At 38.8% G+C, this 20,827-nt stretch overlaps 1 protein-coding gene across 2 annotated transcripts in view; it reads left to right on the top strand.

Moving 5' to 3' along the window:
- NWD2 (NACHT and WD repeat domain containing 2) overlaps positions 1–20,827 on the top strand; it is a 59,431-nt gene that overhangs the window by 10,914 nt on the left and 27,690 nt on the right. Inside the window, exons 2-3 of one of the 2 annotated variants that reach the window (XM_035325196.1) lie at positions 10,532–10,620; positions 15,561–15,677. In XM_035325196.1, the coding sequence (XP_035181087.1) occupies positions 10,532–10,620; positions 15,561–15,677 (206 nt within the window). Of the gene's footprint in view, positions 1–10,531; positions 10,621–15,560; positions 15,678–20,827 lie in introns of those variants that run through there. The other variant, XM_035325197.1, reaches the window with a different exon arrangement.

Genomic DNA, 20,827 nt, shown 5'->3' with positions numbered 1-20,827 from the left:
AAAATGATCTCCTACACACCACCTGTTTTAATTATAGATATTCTGTTTTATGCTTTCTATAATCAACTGTGCATAATACTACGTAATTCCATTGAGCACTTCCACCGCTGGTGTATTATTCTAGCATTAATACCACAGTCAGCTCCTCATAGTCATTATGCAAATTCAGAATCATTTCAAATAAAATATATGAGATCCCAAGTTGTGGGCTCAATTGTGGTTAACCATATGTGGGTGCAGAAGGAAAATACGACTTGCACATTGTCTTTTTATCTATTCTGTGGCCAAGGTACAAATACCTTCACAGGTCGTATTGAAGACTGTTAGTGTCTGGCGGTGCTAGAAATGGAAATGAAGTCGAGTCCATCCTTTCAACCATCTTCCACACAGCTATTGAGAGTATAGCATCATAAAAGATCTTTATCCTCCTTTAAAGGTCATTGTGGCTCATGGGGTGGTATCCATCAAAGTTCTCCAGTCAAAATATTCCGTGTGAATAGGTCGGTGTGCATCTCAGTGCTAACTGCTGTGTTTCTTTCAGAACTCCTTCTGTTTGTAATGGTTTTCCTGTCTGTTTCAAAGAACTTTAGGATTACAATGCCTCCGCTTGTCTTACGCTTCTGCACAGATTGTGAGTTAATGGGATTGTTTTCTGTATGGCAGACATAACATTTATGCTCACATCATTTTGACACAAAGGGGCTTAGTAGAAAACTTGAATTGGTGTTATGTGGAGCAATGAATGTGCTGCATGACATTCCTGCTGCAGTGCAGTTACGATGTTGGGGGGGGGAGGGGCACAAAATCCCCATAGCAGCAGAGGGACTGAATGCGCCAACCTGTGTGCAGAGGCATAACCATCTGTGTGCCTTCTTTACGTCCCCTTGACTTACTGCAAACAGGATCATTGTGAAAAATACACTCGGAGTACTTTCACGTTCCCCTCTGTAAGAATAATAGTTAATATTCATATCATTATTTTCAAAATAAAAACAAAAAGCTGGGAAAGACAGCTCAAGTCATTCCAAAGCACTAGTTTGGAAGGCAGCCTGGAGTTTGGTCACTGAGTAATTAACTTGGTATGCCACCTCTGGATGTTCTTCAGTTGTTATTTTCCTAATCGTACTTGTGAAAGGTAAATAAATACCTCTGGGAGGTGTTTGAGAGAAGTTGAACTTAGTTGTTTTGATTACCTCTTCTCAAAAGGAGCAAGTGATTGGTACACGTACTGTTCTTTTTCAGTTGCTAACTCAAGATTATTAAAGTACAAATTTGCTCTTATCTTAATATGTCATCAACTAACTGTGGGTAGCAAGAAAAATTAATAAAATCAGGGAGAAAACAAAATCGAGTCACAAAAATAGTGGCATCCTAAAAACAGATGCATTCGAAAAATATTAAAAACTACCCTTCCAGCTAGATTATATAATCTTTGCAAAAGATCATGCCTAGATGAATCATGAGAATTGGGAAGGGGGAACGGAGTCAGTCCATCCTGCTGTGTCTATCAGTCGCTGGGTGCCTTCTGGGGCTTGCACCCCCCGTCCTGGGTCTTGGTGGCCGCTGCTGCAGGCCCTGCCTGGAGCTCTCAGCCGCAACGCTGGGTGCTGTCGTACGGCACCGGCACAGGAGTGGCTGTGGCATGGCAGAACCTGGCTGTGTGCATGGGACAAGGGCAGGAGAAACGAACCAAGATGCTCTCTTCTAGACAAGGCGTAGCTGAATTTTGGCACCCCCCTCTCGCCCAGGCCTGTTCTCTTGCAGCTGCTCCCCCTTGCTGGCAGTGTGGGATAGTTTCTTCTTCAGTAACTGCTTCTGCCGCAGCCACGTACTGCTCTTGATGTGCTGTGATGTTACTTGATAGTCCTCTCTGCGTACTTCTGAGAACTGCTGCAGAGAAAAAACTCCTGCTTTACTGATGTAGGCTTAGCTCCCCAGCAGTGAGTCTCACTTCTGTGGGTATGTCAGCGCCCCTCACTCTCGAAGCCACGCAGTCGGCCAGGTTTGTCCGCCAGGCTTTCCCAGCCGGCCCACCAGACTACAGCCACGTTGCAGTGACCCAGGGCACGGCCATTTTCTCCAGCCTGGGGAACTTCAACAGCAAGTTCAGAGAATAGAGGGAGCAGCTTTACCAAAGGCCTTGTAGGGCTCGTCCATAGCCTTATGGTGCCAGGTGTAAAGCCACACAGGAACGTTTATTGGAATTTCTTCAAAACGAGATGTGCTTAATGGGCCTGTACTGGTCTGTGCCATGAATATATGTGTGGCACTTGCTTTCACTTGGTTTTGGTTTTGTTGGTTTTATGGCTCTCCTGTTTCATGCCTTCTCAAACGCTGCAAAGTAGTATTTTGTTTGCCTCCAACACTCAAATCTGCAGGGTGGGTAGGAGACTAAATGTCTGTGAGATCCCGCGGTCCTATCGATCGCCACCGCATCCTTCCCTCAAGCACTTCGGTAACATACCCTGATCAGTTTCTCTAGGGTCTAGTGATGGCAGAAGGAAACAGTACAGCTATCACTGCGCACACAATTTAATTGTTAAAAATATTTTCCACTATTGTACAGTTGTCTTTTTTTCCTGTTTTGTAGGTAATTCCATAACTTTTTTTTTGTTATGATGAATGAGTAGGATTTTTGCATATATCTTTGTGACTGCACTGGTCCTTTGGATGTGTTCTGTTACGCAGCTTTGCGCAGCTCACTCAGAGTTCCTCTTTTAGATTTCAGAAGTTTTTCTTTGACATTAATTTTGATTATAGTTGCAAATTCCTGTCCTTGCAGGCTTTGCTGTTTTCCACTGCTTAGTTGTAATAAGCTTTGGTGTTCTGCAGAGGTAATTTTCAGACTTAATTTTGGTGTCTCTAAATGTGCTGTGTCTTCAGTTTCTCCTGTCACATCATTTAATTGTATGACAATAATTGCTTGTAAATTGTCATGTTTTCAAGAGCCTTTCCTAGTTTGCATTATTAAATGAAAGAATGAGGTTTTGTTGAATTCTTCCACTTGTGCAGTTTGCAGAATGCAGCATTCTCCCTCCTGGAGAGATTCTGCCTTCAGCCCATGGTGCTGCTAAAGCTCCCACTGTGCTTTGGCATCTGCATGCAAATATTTGCATTTGCACGGTTTGCTACACGTCATTTCTGAGGGATGTAAGGATGTAAGGCACCCAAGCTACAATCCAGGAACTGTTTGCACAGTCTGGAAAGGATTGCTGGGCAACTTCTTTCTTTTTTTTTTCTTTACTTTAAGAACAAGGAAGGGCAGCTCTGTCCCCCAGGGGTAATGTGAGGTTGGTTGTAAGGTTAAAATTCAGCTTCAGAGTCTGCACCAATACCATACCCACTAGATTTCATGTTTATTTACTTTTTTCTTTTTTTTTTTAATGAATCAAAGGGTTTAATCCAAACTCTACGGGAGTCAGTAAGACATCAAAAGGTGCAGGATTCCAACTTGTGCCACAAGTCTAGAAACTCATTTAGGATTCACTGAGACTAACAGATCTTTCCATTAACTTCACTGACCTTTGGATCAGGCTCCAAATTTATTGCGTTTAAGCATATTACACTCAGAACTCTCTGAAACTAACATTTGTTTTACATTGGAACATTATCCTGTGTGAATTATCAGTATACTCGTGTTGAAAGGCTACTGGTATTTGAATGTAGGAACAACTTTTCCCTTCTGTCATGTGAGTTCCATACTGATATTTCCCCTAAATTCTGTATTTTAACATGGGTCTTGACCTCTTTTATTTTACTAATTGCCTCCTTTTTTAATATATATTAACTGACAGCTGGGTGTTATTGCTAAGCCAATAGGTGGCACTGGTTAATCACATTAACAGTCAAGATGCAGGGTATTCTCTAAGATGTCACTGTGAAGTGTAGCCAACTATTAAAGTGCATATTTTAAAAATTAATAAATAAATGTTCTATATATGTTTTAAATTTGTCATCTCACAGAACTGATAGAAAGGAAAATTTCAAACAAATATGTTTAAAAACTGATGTCAGTAAAATGGGCCATTGTTTGATGTGGGGCTAAAAAAGAAGAGCTAATAAAATCTGATGTTGATCACAAATTTGTAGGCTCAACCCTGTCATTTCTTAACAATTGAGAGACACATTTCAGTATTACTTGCTAGTTTAATGTTGTTTTCCATTACTTCTACTGACGTGAAACCAAGTAGCCATTCCTTTGGGCTCAAATGCTCAGCCTACTGTTGTATTTCGATTTATTTTTTAAGAACTGTGAAGGTTGAGGAGAGGGAGATGCCACCAATGTTATTATACAATAGCCAGGTGGCTAGAGCGCTAACCCATTCTACACCCCCCATCAGGCCATGTTAGGACAAGCAGCTGTGTGCAACACTGCTGTAGTGTTGCAGTGTTTCGCTAGTCAGAATTTGGAGAGTTGCAATCCGTTGTGGTTTTTAGTTTGGTTAATGAATGGCCTTCAGTCTGTCCATTTCCCTCTTTGGAGACCTGGAGGTAGAGACCTGAAGCTTGGTGGTGGTGTTTGGGAAGGGGACGCTGGAAGAAATAACCTAGACCAATCTGTTCCCTTCCCAGTCTACCTAAACAGAGTCCTGGGGAGCTTTGCATGCCTATTGTAATGTTCTCTACACACAGAAATCCCACGGGAAGCAAATGTCAACAGTGTTTAGAGTTAATTTTCTATGAAGTTAAGGTGCTGGGAAACTCAAGTCATTTTTCTCTCTCTTAGCAGCTACATGATTCAAACTCATTGTTTGCAAAGTGCTCTGAGATTCTCAGATGAAAGGCACTATAGAAATGCAAATGACTTATTATTATGGTATTATTTTCAGAGACAAGGTTTCCATAATATTTAGGGACATTTGTTACCTATTGCTATTCAAAGCTGTTAGTTACAGGGGTAATACACAATGCTATTGTGCAGTATTAGTAAAAATAAAAAAATAAAAAAAGGCAGTTTAAAAGGAATAATTCAGTTGAATAGTTGTATGTGACAAGAGCACACTAGCATTAAGAGGTTTGGCAGCCACTTCCTTGCTTGGTATGGCTGCTAAGTAATTTTTAACGTTATTTGCATCATATCCTTAGATAATTCTTGTACAGAAATTCTCACTGCAGTTAGTAGACAAAGGTTATAAAACACACATTTTTAATAGTGTAATGCATTTAAAAATTCCCATGGCAAGAATCCATCCTACCCACCCAGCAAATCTAAGCATTTAGAATGCTTCAAGGAAGAGAATAGAAGGTTTCTTAGTGGATATGCATTCAGGACTGCTTACAAGATGTCCTCTGCTCATCCAGGGTTTCAGACCTCTGTGGATGCACAACAGATCCCAACACTGTGTTAAAATAAACAAATTTGTGTGCATTTACACCAGCAACTAAGCTAGCAAAGAAGTAGGCTTTGAAAGAAATGAGGTCAGGATCTCCATGCAAGCTTTGGTACCAATGCACTGCAAAGTGCTGGGACACCGAGCACAGAGAAATGACACGGGGATTGTTTCTTGGGTGTATACAAGGAGCAAGCAGCTCTTCCCTGGGTGACCAGAGGTGTAACAATACCATGCAAACACACAGTAACAGGATGGGGCTGAACAGGATGGGGCTGAACGTAGGGGCTCCCTACGGAGCTGTGTCAAGCCTTGGTTGGAGGGAAGTCGTGGTGGGACTGCAGCCCATGCACATGAAGCAGCCTTTCCATTGCTGTGGCTTGACTCTGACCAGTACAACCATCAGTGAGAAGAGAGGCTGGGCAGCTTGCAGTCTGAGGGCAGAATAACTGGTGCTTGCAAAGACACACTTTCACAGGGCTTCAGTGTTAACTCCTGTTCACTTGCATATATGTTTTGGAATTTCCTTCAGCTGGGCTATTTTCCATGACATATTTTATCCCAGAGATTAATGTTCGGCAACTGTTTGTACATACACATCATCTGTTTACTAACATGAGAATGTAATATGTACTTTCCCTATTAAAAATAAAAGTGAAGTGACTTCAATAGGAAAACAGCTTGTGTTTGAAGGTCAGACTTCAGCATGGAAATAGTTCACACTGAGAAGCAGCACCCTGGAGTACTGTAATGAAAATTGGCAGTGATTTGACTGAGCTGCAAGCCTTCAGAAATCACACCTCATACAAACAGTCCTGCTTAAACAGTGATTGCCTATTATTTAGCAGAAAGGCTATAAATGTGTATGTGGCTAATTCGTTGCTGTCCTCCAAACTGTAATGGGGATGCATCAAGAGCAGGAGGGCCCTGACGGTGGTCTCAGCTCAGCATTCAGCTTTGTCAAAGCATCTGGTTTATAAGGGTCTCCAGTAGGTCTAAACTCACTGGAGCCAGCTGTCGTTTCTCATTGCCTATATAGCATGTCAGAAAGAGCCTGTCTTCTACTTAAAAATAGTCAAGAAAAAAATAAAACAGATTTCAGATCAGCTTTCTAATCACGAGCACTGACAAAAGGTTAACTCTGCAGCTGAGGCAAAGTGCAGGACAGGTGGGCAGGACAGCGTGGCGGTGGACTGGCTCATGAGGCAGCAGTCAGCAAGAGCTAGCACCTGTAGGAAAGGTGTGGGTTCACCAAGACACTGTCTTACTTGGGACAGTGCCATTTTTGTGTTTGATAGAACACTGGAGATGAGCTTAGGGTTATTATTTTTACGTCTTGGTTTACGATTTTGCAGATACAATTTCATTACCACAGTTTGTTGTGGGCTATCATTTGGATTTCAGAGCATCCGCATTACCATTAGAAGGTGCATAAAGCTTGTCTCGCAGCTCCTGTCTCATGTTGTCTGCTAGAAGGATGTCATTCAGCTAATCCGTTCATTTGTAGCAGCAGCCTGGAAGCTGGAATTTGCCTGTGTGACATTCTTGTTGTTGGGAACTGCCAGCTTCACAGATTTGCTGTCACTGTAAATCAGGTTAGATTTTATTTAATTAAACCGGCTTATCTGCCATCCATACTAATTACTGTAGCTTCTCTTAACTAGATGCAATTCTGTTTCCTTAAAGTTTCACAAATTATGAATACAGCAATTCTTCGGTTTCATTAATGTAGTCACCCGACTCAAAACTCCAATTAAATAAGCACATTCCATTAAGAGTTGGAGGTTGGGATTAAAACACAGGATGGCTATGCTGAGTGTCTTATCCAGAAGACATTTCTAGTTGAAGGAATGTTTTATCTCTCTTTATGTGATTTTAGGGTATTAGAAATGTAGCACTGCTCTTACAGGGTGCTGTTTCATTTTCCGAGCAAGCCTCTACAAGTGATGCTGCGGGGAACAGTACCACGTTCTGAGACTGGAGCCGGTGGGGTTCTGCAGGGAGGGTCCTGGGGATGGAAATGGAAAGCAGCAGAATGCAGGCTTATCTGTTGTATACCTATAACAGTGTATTTTCCATCTATCATTCAGTCACATCTCTTAATTTCTGCCTTTTCTCAGTAACATATTTTTTTTGTTCCTGCAGCTTAGCTGATATTATTTCCCTAGTAAGACTGTCTTCTGTCATGCTCCTCATTTAAGTGCATATAGTGATGGTGAATTGGTGCTTTCTTAACAATAAGCTATAGTTGTGATTAATTTCTCCTTACAATGGGGCAAGAATCATTTTTGGTTTTGCTCAGTAGCTGAGTAGTAAGCCGGTTTTCAACAAAGTTTATTCTCCTCATTTGTGAAGGTATGACGCACTGTGTTTTGGTAGACTTGGGTGAGAAAAAGTGCCTGTGTTAAGGCAAAGAACACAGAATATATCATCTTGTATCAATGGTTGATCTAAGGGCCTCAGTAGCTGTGAGGGGAAGAAGAAAAAACATGAAGTATGTGAAATGAAGAGAAGTACACGGGTAGCTTTTATGATAAGTTACAAGCAACACTGTGCAGTACAATGACTCCAGCCAAGTACTGAGAGAAGTTGCTTTGGAGCAGAAATAGCACTGCTGCGTCGGCACACTGCAACCCTCAGGCTAATTAGCCTTGTTAGCTGTGTACTACATCCTGTAAGAAAAGGTTGACTTAGGCACTAGGGTATGAGAGAGAATTAATGACTGTGGATGCCAAGGAGGGAGCAACTCATCCATCCCTCGTGCTCATTTACGCAGCTCTGGGCTGTAAGCGTTGGTTTTTGCACTCTTTTCCTAAACATTTGCAGGATGCATCCGTGTTCATCCAGATCTGGAGCACATTTCTGAGGTCATCACCATCTAATACACTTCGACTCACATCATAGAGCAGTCTTGGTGCATGTGAACTCATTTTTTTTGGATGAAAAAGACGTACAGGTCTGAAGTACTCCAAGTACTTGTGGGGGTTAAACTCGAATGGGGTTGAAATCCCCTGAAACAGGGAGCCCAGATGACTAAGCCAAACCCATGGGTTTTTCTGAGAGACTGGATTGCTGGTTGCAAGAGGAGCTCAGGAGGTCATCTTGGCTAACTTCCCTCTTGAAAAGTGCTGCCAGCATCAGCTCAGTCAGCCATGGGCTTGTCCAGTTGAGTTTTCAAAAGCTCCAAGGACAGAGAGTCACAGCCTCCTGGACAGCCAGCTGCAGCTTCTCTTAATGTCCACTTGAACTTCCCAAGCTGTAGTACATCGTTGTTGCTTTTGTTGTGCTGACACTGCCAAAAAAGCTTGGCTCCACATCTTTGTAGCGGCCCTAGAAGCAGCTGTAGGCTGGGACTAGTTCCTCCTTTGCCTGAACAAGGCTGGATCCCTCAGTCTCCCCTTGTAGGCCGTGCGTTTGGCCCCAACCACCTCAGTAGCCTCTCCAATTTCCTTCACATCCTCCTGCTTTGGGGTGCCCAGAACTGGCTGCAGCACCCCTGGTGTGGCCTCTCCCGTGCCAAGGAGAGGGTAATAACTTCCCAAAAGGGAAACAAGGAGAGAGGGGAAACAAGGAGACCACGCTTCTCATGGCAGCCCAGAACAGGGTCTGCCCCGTTTCCAGTGTTCACTTCGGACATAAAAGAAACTGCACTGCAGATTAGGATCTTCCCTTGCGCGGTGCGCAATGGAGCAACATGACATACTTCTGGACCATTCTTTGTCTTCAGAAAACCTTAGCATGTTTAGTAGATTTTAAAGCTAGAAATCATAAATACGTAACATCGTAATTAGAGAGGATGCTTTATGAAAACTGCCACACCTCTGGCTTTTTTCCACATCAAAGGTTTGTGGAGGAAGTGTTGTGGTAAATCAGATTGAGTGGATTAAGCTTGCGGTTGTACTTTTGAGCCTTTGTGGTATAGCCTTTTTACATGAATGCAGATTTCACAAGAAATAATTTCTCTGGAGGTGTTCTGTATTATTTTCTGTTTATAAAGAACAATGGTATTTTTACCACACATTTGTGAAATCCATAATCTAATTCAGTACACTAAATTCTTAATCTTCTCGGTATTTTAGTATACCTCTGAAATATTACACAATCTTCTAGAACTGTCAAAATAAAAAAGAATATAAATCTGTGGCCTTGGGTTTGTGAACAGACCCGTGACTTTAAATGTATCGACTGTGGCTGTGATAAATAAAACATTATTAGACTTGAACATGTCTTTGGTTTACAACAATATGGGACTTGTTAAATTAGTTTTAACCTATTAGTTTGTTTCAGTGTAGTTATAGAAACATTGCTTTAACTGCAGTAGATGTTCTCCATCATTTTTAAGTTTGCCATTTTTTTTGTATCATGCAGCACTTGGAACTAGTGGTTTACAACAGTTGTGTTTTATTTGTGAAAATAACTTAGCAACAGTGTCAGCCCTCTGTGTCTTAACGCAGGCAACACTGGCCACAAGCTTGGCCTAGTAAAATCCATCACATACCTTAATCTTATCTGGAGAGACAATAAAATTTATTATCTATACAATGTCTAATTACAAAACAAATCTACCTCAAATCCGACTGGCTGTTTCTTGAGTGGCATGTTTTATAAGAATCTGTTCAGACTAACTTGGACAGACAGAATGTAGTAATATTTTTGGCACCCTATTACGATATTGTACTTTATTATCAAAATCCGTCATTTTGCATGCTGAGAATAACATGATGTCAGAACTGCACATTTAGTATGCTATCAGGAATCACCTGGAACAAAAAATACCATAAGTAAGATGCTATTATTTCCTTCTGCCTTTTAAGGTACTATCAGGTTGAAGTTGTTGAGGAAAGTGATAGCATTTTACACAATGCCATTAACAAATGTTATTAGCTAATTTCTAAGTGCAATAGTTGGTTTCATCTTTGGTGTATCTCTTTGTTTTATGTTTCTAATTAGTAAAATCCAACTTCCTAAAAATTAAATTGAATTCAAACTGATAAATTTTTATTAAATGAATCAGCTGCACTTTACTGAAATATACACTGCATATGAAGGTAGGTGTTAAACCTGATGTTGCACACATAAATGCATTTATGTGAAACAGAACAAAGTACAAAGTACTCTTTTTATGTGGATAAATCAATATCTCTGACTGAAAGAAGATAATTCATATAAATATTGTTAGTAACATCTTTTTCCCAACACAGATACAATAGCAGAAAGGAATGCCCTGAGAGAGCACGTGTATCCTAAGCTGAGAGAATTCTGCAGGGAAAACTATGGCCTGGAGTTTCAGGTAGGTTTTATTGAATCTTGCATTATGATAAATACTATTTCTTGCAATTAACTCTGTTTAGAATGTATAACATTTCTGAATATTGTAATTGTTGTCTTATCAGTGTTAAAATAGAAAATTACAAGATGTGTATTTCATATATATGAATTGTACTGTATTGATGTACTCAAACTATCTTACAGGCAGATTTGAGGTAAATCCAGAACAGCTGAAAAAACTGCACAGTTTTACAGCATAATATCTCACTGTTGGTACAAGCAATGCAGCAACCAAGTGACAACTTTCACATTAGAAACTTAATCAACCAACCTTCATTTTAACTATTTAAGGATAAATAATATCAGAGCTGAAATGCTGTGCTCTGATTCTAGAAACCATACTAAAGTTAATGTCATCCCTGCAATATATTTTTAATTTCATGTCATCAGCATTATATTTCACCATCTGCATAGTCCCCTAATTGTTTTAGCTACTTACCAGTTTGTCTTCTACTCTAATGTGAAAATGATTTAACCAGGTGAGTATTGAAAATCTAATTTTAAAAAATTAATTGAATGTGGAATATTTCAACAGAATTCCTATTGTGTTTATATACTATGGAATTTGCTTTCTTTAGTGTCAATCATAACATTCCCATTGCTTCATTCGATTCAAATTTTCCTTTGTACTGTGGAAGACACATACACAAATTTGGTAAGAGCTAATTAGTAAAAAAAAAAATACGGTTACATTTGATTTAAAATGCACGAGTTTGGCATCGCAGTTACATTACTGATGGTTTTAAGTCAGGTATATTCTCATTCACAGTCCAGTAAGGTCTGTCAGACCCATTTATATCAGTGTGCCTTGAACTTTCTCTGTTAAGAGAAACAAATGCAGCATGCAATGTTGTAAAAAGTTTGTTTTTTTTTTCAAAAAATATGGTTATAAATCTTCAAGCCTTCTTCACATGTTAATGTTAGCATCCAACCTCACTGACCCCAGAAACTCAGCTCTCCCGAGTATAGCATACTTGACAATGACTATTGCCTTTTAGATAGCATCCTGTTCCTCACAGTGTGTTATTCCTGATGTACATGCAGCTGGCTTTTAATCAAAATAACAAGTTCTTGAATTAGGATATTTGGTCTTAATTCCCCGAGTCACAATGGAGTTGCTGAGTCTGCATGGTGGTAAATTCCAGAGTGATTTCTGATTATGGCTATAAAAGAACTTCCTCTGAAGGTCCTAGCTCATCAGCTGATTGGGGAGCCCCAGGTGCAGTGGGACATGCAAGGAATATCAAAAGATACTGAAATAATAAAACATTTCTCTCCTGTTACTACCACGTGATATTCATGGAAAATGCCAATATAAACTCTCTCAGCATCTTAATTTCTCAGTCATCTTTGAGAAGACCTGTCAGGGAGAGGAGGGAAATGTCTCTTCTGAACAGATCATAATCCCAGGAATTCTTAGTGGGAGAAAGCATGTCTGTCTTCAGCTGAATTGTAATGTAGTCTCTAGGGGAGGAATAATTAAGTTTACTCTAGTTGATATTCATGGAAGCAAATTATTTTATCATATAGTTTCAACACCAGGAGAATCCATATGTGATATGAGGTCTGAGAGACAGCTCCACTGACACATATCTGGAAACAACTAGAAAGTTATCACATTACTGAGGGAGCGAAGTAGGAAAACTTGAACCCAAAATTACCAAGGGAAAATAGCAAAGTATTCTGCAGGAGGCGCTGAGGTAGGCTTTATCAAAACATGTTTTTCTGCCTTTCCTATTCCTGATGGATTGCGTTTCTTGTGTTAGCATGCAAAATAAACACTGCAGATTTTAGTGCAGTGGTGTCCAGAAAGTACCAAGTACTTTTCAGTTACAGAGATGCATTTATATTTCTCCTTGCAGACCAGAACACATAACTTTGCATCCTGTTACACGATCCTGTACTGAATGAACATGAGCAACCTCAGGGGTGACTACCACAAAGGCATTACAATATAGGCTGTTCCGAAAACACCTTCTGCATGATAAGTCATGACCTAAGTGAAATGCATTCCAAGACGTTCATTGCTCCACCTACCACTGAGTCATCTGGCTCCACTGATAAGTGCTGCAGGTGGTGCAAGGCATGAGATCTGTCAGGCATCCTAAAGTTGGTGGGAGCTGTTGGGGAAGATAGCCGCCTGTGTGTAGAAGCAGAACAGAATGTGTTAAATTCCTCTATGGATTTGATTGCTCAGTGCACTTCCTTTTCTATTGAATCAGCAAATACTGCTGAAAAACAGGTATTGGTTAAGACAGAAAGTTAGCAGAGAAACATGCTTCCAGAATGCATGGTATTTTGTACCTGGAATGTGGTATTTTGGGGGCATGGGGGAATACAGAGTGGTTAAAGAAAGTAGTTGTAATAGAAACATTTTGAGGATAACTAACAGTAGTTAATTAACAGCGTATTATTCTTTTCTTCTTGGGAACAATGGGCTGTTTCAAATCGTTTTCACTGTGTGATGCATGTGTGAAGAAAGTAGTCTTTGCATGAATTAAAACTTCTAGTGTCTGTAAGCAGTCAGATGTGATAGATAAAATTATTCTATTTAATTAGAGAAATCTATGAAACTATCAGATTTGTAGGACAAAAGCTAAAACAAACAAGGGGAAGCACTGAATTGTGAATGAGAAGTCTCCATTAGGTGACTTGTGTGGAACTAACCTCGAGCAGTGTCAGCCCATCTTGTTGCACTGGCTTTTGCACAGAGCACTGGTTGTCATCTCACCGTGACAGCCTTACTGAATGTAAGAGTGGGGTCAAGTTCTTCCAAGTGTAAGTAAAAATATACTTCAACATCAGACACAGCTGTCTTCCTGTTTCATTTCTATAATTTAGTAAATCCTATTTATTTTAGTTGGCACAAAGAATAACTGATAAGCTCCTTCATTTGAAATTGGTGGTGCCTTCAGAGGTTTGATGGCTAAAACATTTCTTTTTGCAGGACAAAATTATAAGACATTAAGATATTATGCACCAAAATTAATGTTACCCAATAAAAATAATCTATAACCTTATAACACTTGGAAGGCAGGTGCCGAGCCCCTACAATATACAATATCCCGGAGAATTTCCTCTTCACATTTACAGTGTTATCAGATTTCTGAACAGTTAATTAAAATATAAATTGCCTTTATGTTTCAGATGAACTTAAGCAGCACAATAAATTTCTTCAACCACTGATTCAAATGTTTTTGACTGTATGCTAAGACGCTCTAATTTTATGACTAGAATACTTAAGCTCTATCGTACATCATTCAAGTAATCAGACAGCTGAATACAATATGAAGTTCAGGAATGAAGTCATGTAGATAAATAACAGACAGGAGAGAGAAAGCAGAGAACACTTTTTTTTCCTAATCAGATTAAAAGCGAAAGCGCAGAGAAGAAAGCAGTGAAAATGAGGGAGATAGGAAGGCTGTTTGAGATGTGATTTTATAAAGCAGAAGACTCTTGTTCCAACAAAATTTTGGAACAGAGTGTCTGTAAAAAATAAAGATGCTAAGTGTATTTTCTTGGCAGTGTAAGCTACAATGCATTTATACTTAGTGCTGTTTCACTCATGATCAGTAGTATATCACCTAGTGTGTTTGGCAACAGAGCTCCTACTCCAGCAAATGCTGACACAGGTCCCAAACTTTGCTGCCTGAAATAACCAACAAGGCTGTTGGTAGTAAAATTAAACACGGGCATAAATAGTTCTAGGATTTAGGTCTTAAACCTTGTCATTTATTGTTATGAGAAATTTTCCAAGGAGATTAACCAGCTATACACTGGTGAATTTTACATCAACCCACTGTTAGCTCTTACATTAGATCTTTGGGCTGATTTTTTGATCTGTTTAGCCAACAATCAGTGTTGTGTTTGTGTTTCTCACAGCAAGAGCAGGGTGCTCCCACAGTACAAATAATATTATAATAAGTAATATTGTGATGTATTCATGTCTCAGTACAATTTTGAATTTATTTTTTAAAACTGACAGTTTGGACTTCCTTGTACAAGGTACATACATAATGTAAACTATCAACAGCAGCTTAAACTAGGGCATAGTAGCATGTACCATAAGTTTTATTTCAAAATTTATAAATGCATACCTATGATCCCTATTCTTTTAAATTCATTTGTCCACAATAATAATTCAGCCTCTTAGTTAAAATGTGTAGTAAAATCACACTTCATCACTTAATTCCTTTAAATAAGTTTAACATCCCTATTCCAGTTTCTGTCAGGAGTTTGTTTGCATCCCATTACCATCACAAAGCTGAGTCTGCAGCTATAAATGAAAGGCTGAACAGCAAGCTGTCTGCCATTGCCTATCTGTACAATCTTTGCTTCCAAAGTAACAAAGACCAGCCAACAAAGGAAGCACGATATTACAGAACTGCACATATTCTTTCTTTTGAGCCATGCGCACAGGATGGTTTTATATCCTGTGGCTACAAGTGACATGGGGCATCAAGTCCTAGTCTTGAATGTGATCTACAGCAAAACTCCCATCAATTTCCGTGAAGCCAGGATTTTATCAGTGCTTTTGTCATTATTCTTACCTATCCATTATATGCAATCTAGTAGCAAATAGAGACTACATCAAATCACGATCTTGTCATGCTAATCTCTTCACACAAATATGAATGTAAAATGAGAGCCTGTCCCAGTCCTAGAGTGTACTTACAATCTAAACAGAAAAAAAATCTGTGAGGGAAAATAGAGTCTCAAATTGTTACTACTTAAGGAAACCCTGCCAGCCTACATGAGGACTGGATATAGATCTCATTGCCTTTCACAGCACTGCAGAGCAATGGCTAGCAGTACACAACATGCTGTCTAAGTTAATTTTTAATCTGTTAAGTAGAAAGAGCATATGATACATTAACAATGGTACATATTATTATTTTCCAGGTCATAGACTTATACTGGGGAGTTGAAGCAGACGAATGGGACAGTCCTGAGCTGCAGAAGACTCGCATGAAGTTGTTAGAAGATTGCCTGAAAAGTTCTGCAGGTCCATGTTTTGTTGTGGGTATAAAAATAATGTTTTCCTTTACAACAATAGCAGCTTATTAGCTATCCTAACATGCGCGATTCAGTATCAAATGCATTCTTTTCTGCTTGCTGAATATTTGATATTCCTCACTGTACATTTGCTATACTGCAACCACCAGTTTCCCTATACAGAACTGGGAAGGATCTTTCATGAGCAGTCCCTATAGCAAGATGTGTTTAAAAACCACCAGATGTGATTTTACTACCACCACAGCAGCAGAAGACAGACTGCTTGTGTAAGGAGGCCACTGCTAATTAATTCTTGGCACTTCTCAGACATGCATTATTGGCTGGTGTAGAAGGACTTAGCTGTAGAAGCGCAGCAGCAGGCAAGAGCTATCTGCTCTCATCTGGGTTTTGCTGTTTTGTGTGGTAAGCCCAGGACAAGTTAGGATGCCATGTATTAGTGTGTGAAAAGACTGGAGGTCAGAGACAACCTGAGGAGAATCTGATTCTTTGATTTTTCCTGCTCACTGCCTTCTCTTCGTTGTTGCCAGACTACTGCTTTTAGATTCTTAAGAGTCAGTAAAACTGACAAAAAGGATATATTTTCAGTGGCTGTTTTTATTAGGCATAAAGGAGAAGCCAAAACACTTTTACAGAAGTGCATTATAAAGCCTTACCTATCTCTTTTAATATCAGAGGTATCTTTCCATAGATGAACCTGTTGTTTTATATCAAGCTCAACAGACAGTTTTCAGCTATTCCTCACAGCTTCTTCAGCTGAAGCAATTTGAATTTATGAAGTCATGCCAAACACCACATAGGGCTGAATAACTGAAAGGCACTGACAGTAGACTGTATATAATCCTGGTAGGTATGCTTTTCTCCCTCCCAGTGAATCATATACAATAGATTTTGCTGTCACTGATTTTGTATTAACTATACAATTCAGAATAGGGTGAATTGTTATCTCTGCTCTGCTTAGAAAGATTTGTGCCATGTTTTAAGATGAACAAAGGTCACTTGAAAAATATTTTAAGAATAGTTTGTTACAGCATGTTATACAGGCTGTATTAATTTTCAATGCATAGACAAGAAGTATACTGGCTTTTGATAAATGCATTTTCCCAGCTGTTTGGAGAGCTGCATATCCTCATTATTTGCAAAGAGTAAGGATGTTTTTCTTGAACTTTCTGGGTGGTTCTAGAGAGAGAGTCTCTCTAATGAGTTTGGCAATTCAGTGGTATGAACTGTACACGTAACAGCATCTACTAAAGTATCAAAGCAAAAGAGAGATGATTTAGGAAGAATGTTGGCTTATTTTTTATATGAGAGGTACTATGTGAAAGGGAGACTCAGAGAATGTACAAAAATTACTACAATGAGTAGGATTTGCTATGATCAGGGATACTTCTATAAAAGATAAATATTTCTATTATTCCCAAACTTATTTAATTCTTTATCAGCTGCCTTGAGTCTCCATCTTTGAGAGAAATACATGGGAGGGTTATGACATTTTTTTCTGTGCATAGTTGTAGGACTGTGGAGACATTAGGGTAAGTTTCCAGTTAAATTGTCCTCTATCAAAACTCTTCATTTGCATCTAAGAAGACAACCAACATTATTTTAACTGTTGTAATCAGACCAGATGTTTTCAAGTAATCATGCCTAATCCTGCTCAACTGATTTTGTCAGTTATTATACTGATCATTAGCAGAAGTTTTACTAAAAATGCAAGCATTTTGTTATTACAAACCTTTGTACCAACTTTCAAGGATTGGTCTGAAAGTAAAAAACAATGTTGCTTCAGTTTAGCATACTACTGACTTAGAGCAGAAAGGCACAGCATTTTTCTTTTAGCAACACCTGCAATTACCCATGTACGCTCTTAAACATGCATGTTCTGAATTCTCAGTGAAAGAAGTGTCTAAATTGCTAAATAATTTAGCAGTTCAGAATTCTGAAATTATTAAGAACTGCCTGCATGACGTTTCTAAAGAAAGAAGAGCAATCAAGCCAAACCAGAAATTTTAAACAAAATAAAACAGTCAGCAAAGAGGTTGCAATGAGCCAAAGACCTCAATATTTAGTCCAATTTTTCCAGCTATGTACTGGCATAATAGCTCTCCCAGTGTCTAGACTGGCAAAATTACAGAAATCTCTTTATGCACATTTGTTTGTTCCTCTGCTATACCTTTGTGGGATGGGTTTTATTTCATTTACAACACAAATTGAAGATGATTCCATTCCAGAAAGCATAATTAGTTCTAATTTATGGTAACAAAATTAAAAACTGACTTTGGCAATGCAGACTTTGAGCAACTTACCATTTCTTGAGAAAGTTCTGAAAAGCTTGCCACTTCCATTCAGCTGGGTGTTTTCTTACTTTTCAGTTGCTGCTTCCTTAATTCAAACTCAGATCTGGGATTAAATCTGAATGTTCAGAATTAACTAACAGATATGGAATGATTATAGCAAGTGTACCTGTATTGTATGTAATATCAGATGAAGAGAAAATGTAATTAAAGTGCGGAAGTTAGAAGTCTTAAGCACTCCTTCAGATAGAAAACAAAAGACACACAAAAAAAGAAAAATGTATTCATAAACAAAAAGGAGGAAGCAGCTCTGAAAAAAGTGGGTAATTTGTTTCCTGTGGCATTTTCTTTGGGAATGTATAGTCCCCAACTTACCTGGTACCCAAGCTCTATCAACACTAGATCCAGTTAAGGGAGAAGGGAATTGTTGGGGCTTTCATTTGTTGTTGTTTTTGTTTGTTTGTTGTTTTGTTTTGTTTTCTATGTACATACATACCATGCTATTTTTGAACTACAAAGTTATCAAGATTTACGAGGGAAAAAAGTACTATTTCTATAGGAAAAATATTTTCCATATAAGTTTTGTACAGAAATCATGCTGGTTGTCTCTGCACTTTAGATAGGGAGTTTGAAATGCAGTGTATTTATTACATTGTGACCTACTAAACTGTGCAGTACATAATGATAACCAAGATCAAATAAATATGTCTCCAGTGCATCCCTGGAGCCTTTACATTTTGTTAGGTCGTGTTTCCCAGTAAATTGGTAAGAGATGGCAATACAGTCAAGGCATTAGAGTGACAATAACAGTTATGTTATCATCCCATTGTTAGTACTGATCATGAACAGGATTCACCCGTTTTGTATCTCGTCTCAATCTAGACTACACACCTTTAACAACCAGTAGAAATGTGTAGTTACCTCTAGTAATATCTGAGTCATCTTCTTGAGGTGCACCTAATTCTCCAGTGGCGACAAAGAGACATTAGTTGCTAATTGAGGAACAGAAGTGCAGTGTTTGGTATCAAGGTTGTGCAGTGCTGGATATTTAGAGTGTTGTTAATCTATAGTGAATATTTGCAGAAAGAGTTCACTGCCCTTTTCCTGGGTTTCCCTAGCCTAGTTAGTAGCCAGTACTAACCTGCTGTTGTTCGGCCTTGGTACAGATGAAAGAACTGGCGGACTCCTCTGCCCTCCTCTTTGAACGCACCCTGCAAGCTGCAACATGCGGGTGCTCTTGTCCAGCTGTGCAGCACCATGCAGGCTCTGCCTGAGCTCCTCTTCTTGTGTGAGCACGTCCTGAGCAGTTGTAAAATGAAAGGGAGAAATAGCAGTGAAGTGTGAGTTTGTCGCCTGTAACAGTTTGCTCAGCTCAACATGTTCGAATCTGTGCTTAGCTGCTGGTTACACCAGCACTTTCAGATTGAATTGTAGCATATCAGACACAAAAGCCTTGCATTTCAAAAGTCATTGGAAAATGCAGCACTGAATCATAGCTCTGAAAGAATACTACTAATGCAATACTAATAAAGGCACTTACTCTGTCTTTAAAACCTGAACACATTGTAGAAAGGGAGATCACTTAACTTCTTATTCCTCTTCACCTGATGCATTCACTGAAGTCCTAGGCCAAAATACAGGCTTTTTGGTTATAGGGTAGGTTGTAATCTGCTTGTTAAAAAGAGCAGCCAGATTAAAAGTTTAGCAGGTGTTCCCATTAATTGTCTAAAGTGAATACTTAATGAGCTTTTGATAATCTTTGCTTATGATTCGTGTTTTGCATTACTTACGATAGTCTCCCAAGACATGGCAAAAACTCAAAGTTGCTTCCTTATTCGTAAGAGGATATACAGCAAAGGACTCTTTGTCCTTTGGACTCTGTCTTAGTAGAATTACAGTCAACACTGTACAAAGACCAATACCAAATTTTAGCCAGCCTAAGCATGTGTTTGGTTTTTTTTCTTCAATTAAATATTTAGTCAAAAGAAGTGTCCAGGATTTTCGTGTCATACGAATATCATCTTTTTGCTTAGAAATTCAGTTCATTTTTATGGTCAGATAAAAGGCCAGCTACTGTTTAGCAAAATCATGTAGGTAAAACAAGATCTCAAATTAATAAATAATAAAAAAAAAATTATTTACTCCTGAGATTTTTTTTCTCTTCTATCATATATTAATGCTAAATGTTCAACTTTACTTTCTGTCCCTTAAGGTCAGCATACTTACAATAGCATAAGGAGGGCTGCAACTTAGACACATGATAAGTTATTTGTATAAAGTTGGTTCTGGACAGGTTCTCATTCCAATGTGTTTCATTTGGACACATTTATACTGGAAAAACAAAATCACAACTTCAATACAATTTGAAGTTGACCAGCAGTAAGGATGAGGGGCAGATTTATGAAGCAGATGTATGACTGCTATTGCTTAAGCACAATAACTAAATCAAATAACAGAAAACACTGAGTCGATTTGGCAACTGTCTAGAAATGAAGCAAATAAATACTTAAATGAATCCAGACTGATCTTTCAGCTTTGACAGGTACAAATGTAAGAGATTCTCCCCAGCCATCATTCAGATCATCTGGTCCAAAGAAAACCAGACCTTCTACTTTTTAATTTTCTACCTGCTCTGTAGAAACAGACATTGTAATTTACATTATCCCTCTGAAATTATTGACAGCTTGTTGTTAATTTCAGCATTAATGAGCTGTTAAGAAAGTCATAGCATTGTAAAATAGAGATTCCAGTAGGATTTTAAATGAATATTAGCAATTTACAATATTTGGCATGTCCTTAAATAACCCTGAAGTGAAATTGAAAATGAAATATGGCAAAATCAAGAAGCAAAATAGTTTTTACATT

Source organism: Oxyura jamaicensis, chromosome 4, assembly GCF_011077185.1.
Source record: "Oxyura jamaicensis isolate SHBP4307 breed ruddy duck chromosome 4, BPBGC_Ojam_1.0, whole genome shotgun sequence".
Taxonomy (NCBI): Eukaryota; Metazoa; Chordata; class Aves; order Anseriformes; family Anatidae; genus Oxyura; species Oxyura jamaicensis.
Note: the sequence above shows the minus strand (reverse complement) of the source record. Positions and strands in the feature narration are given on the sequence as shown.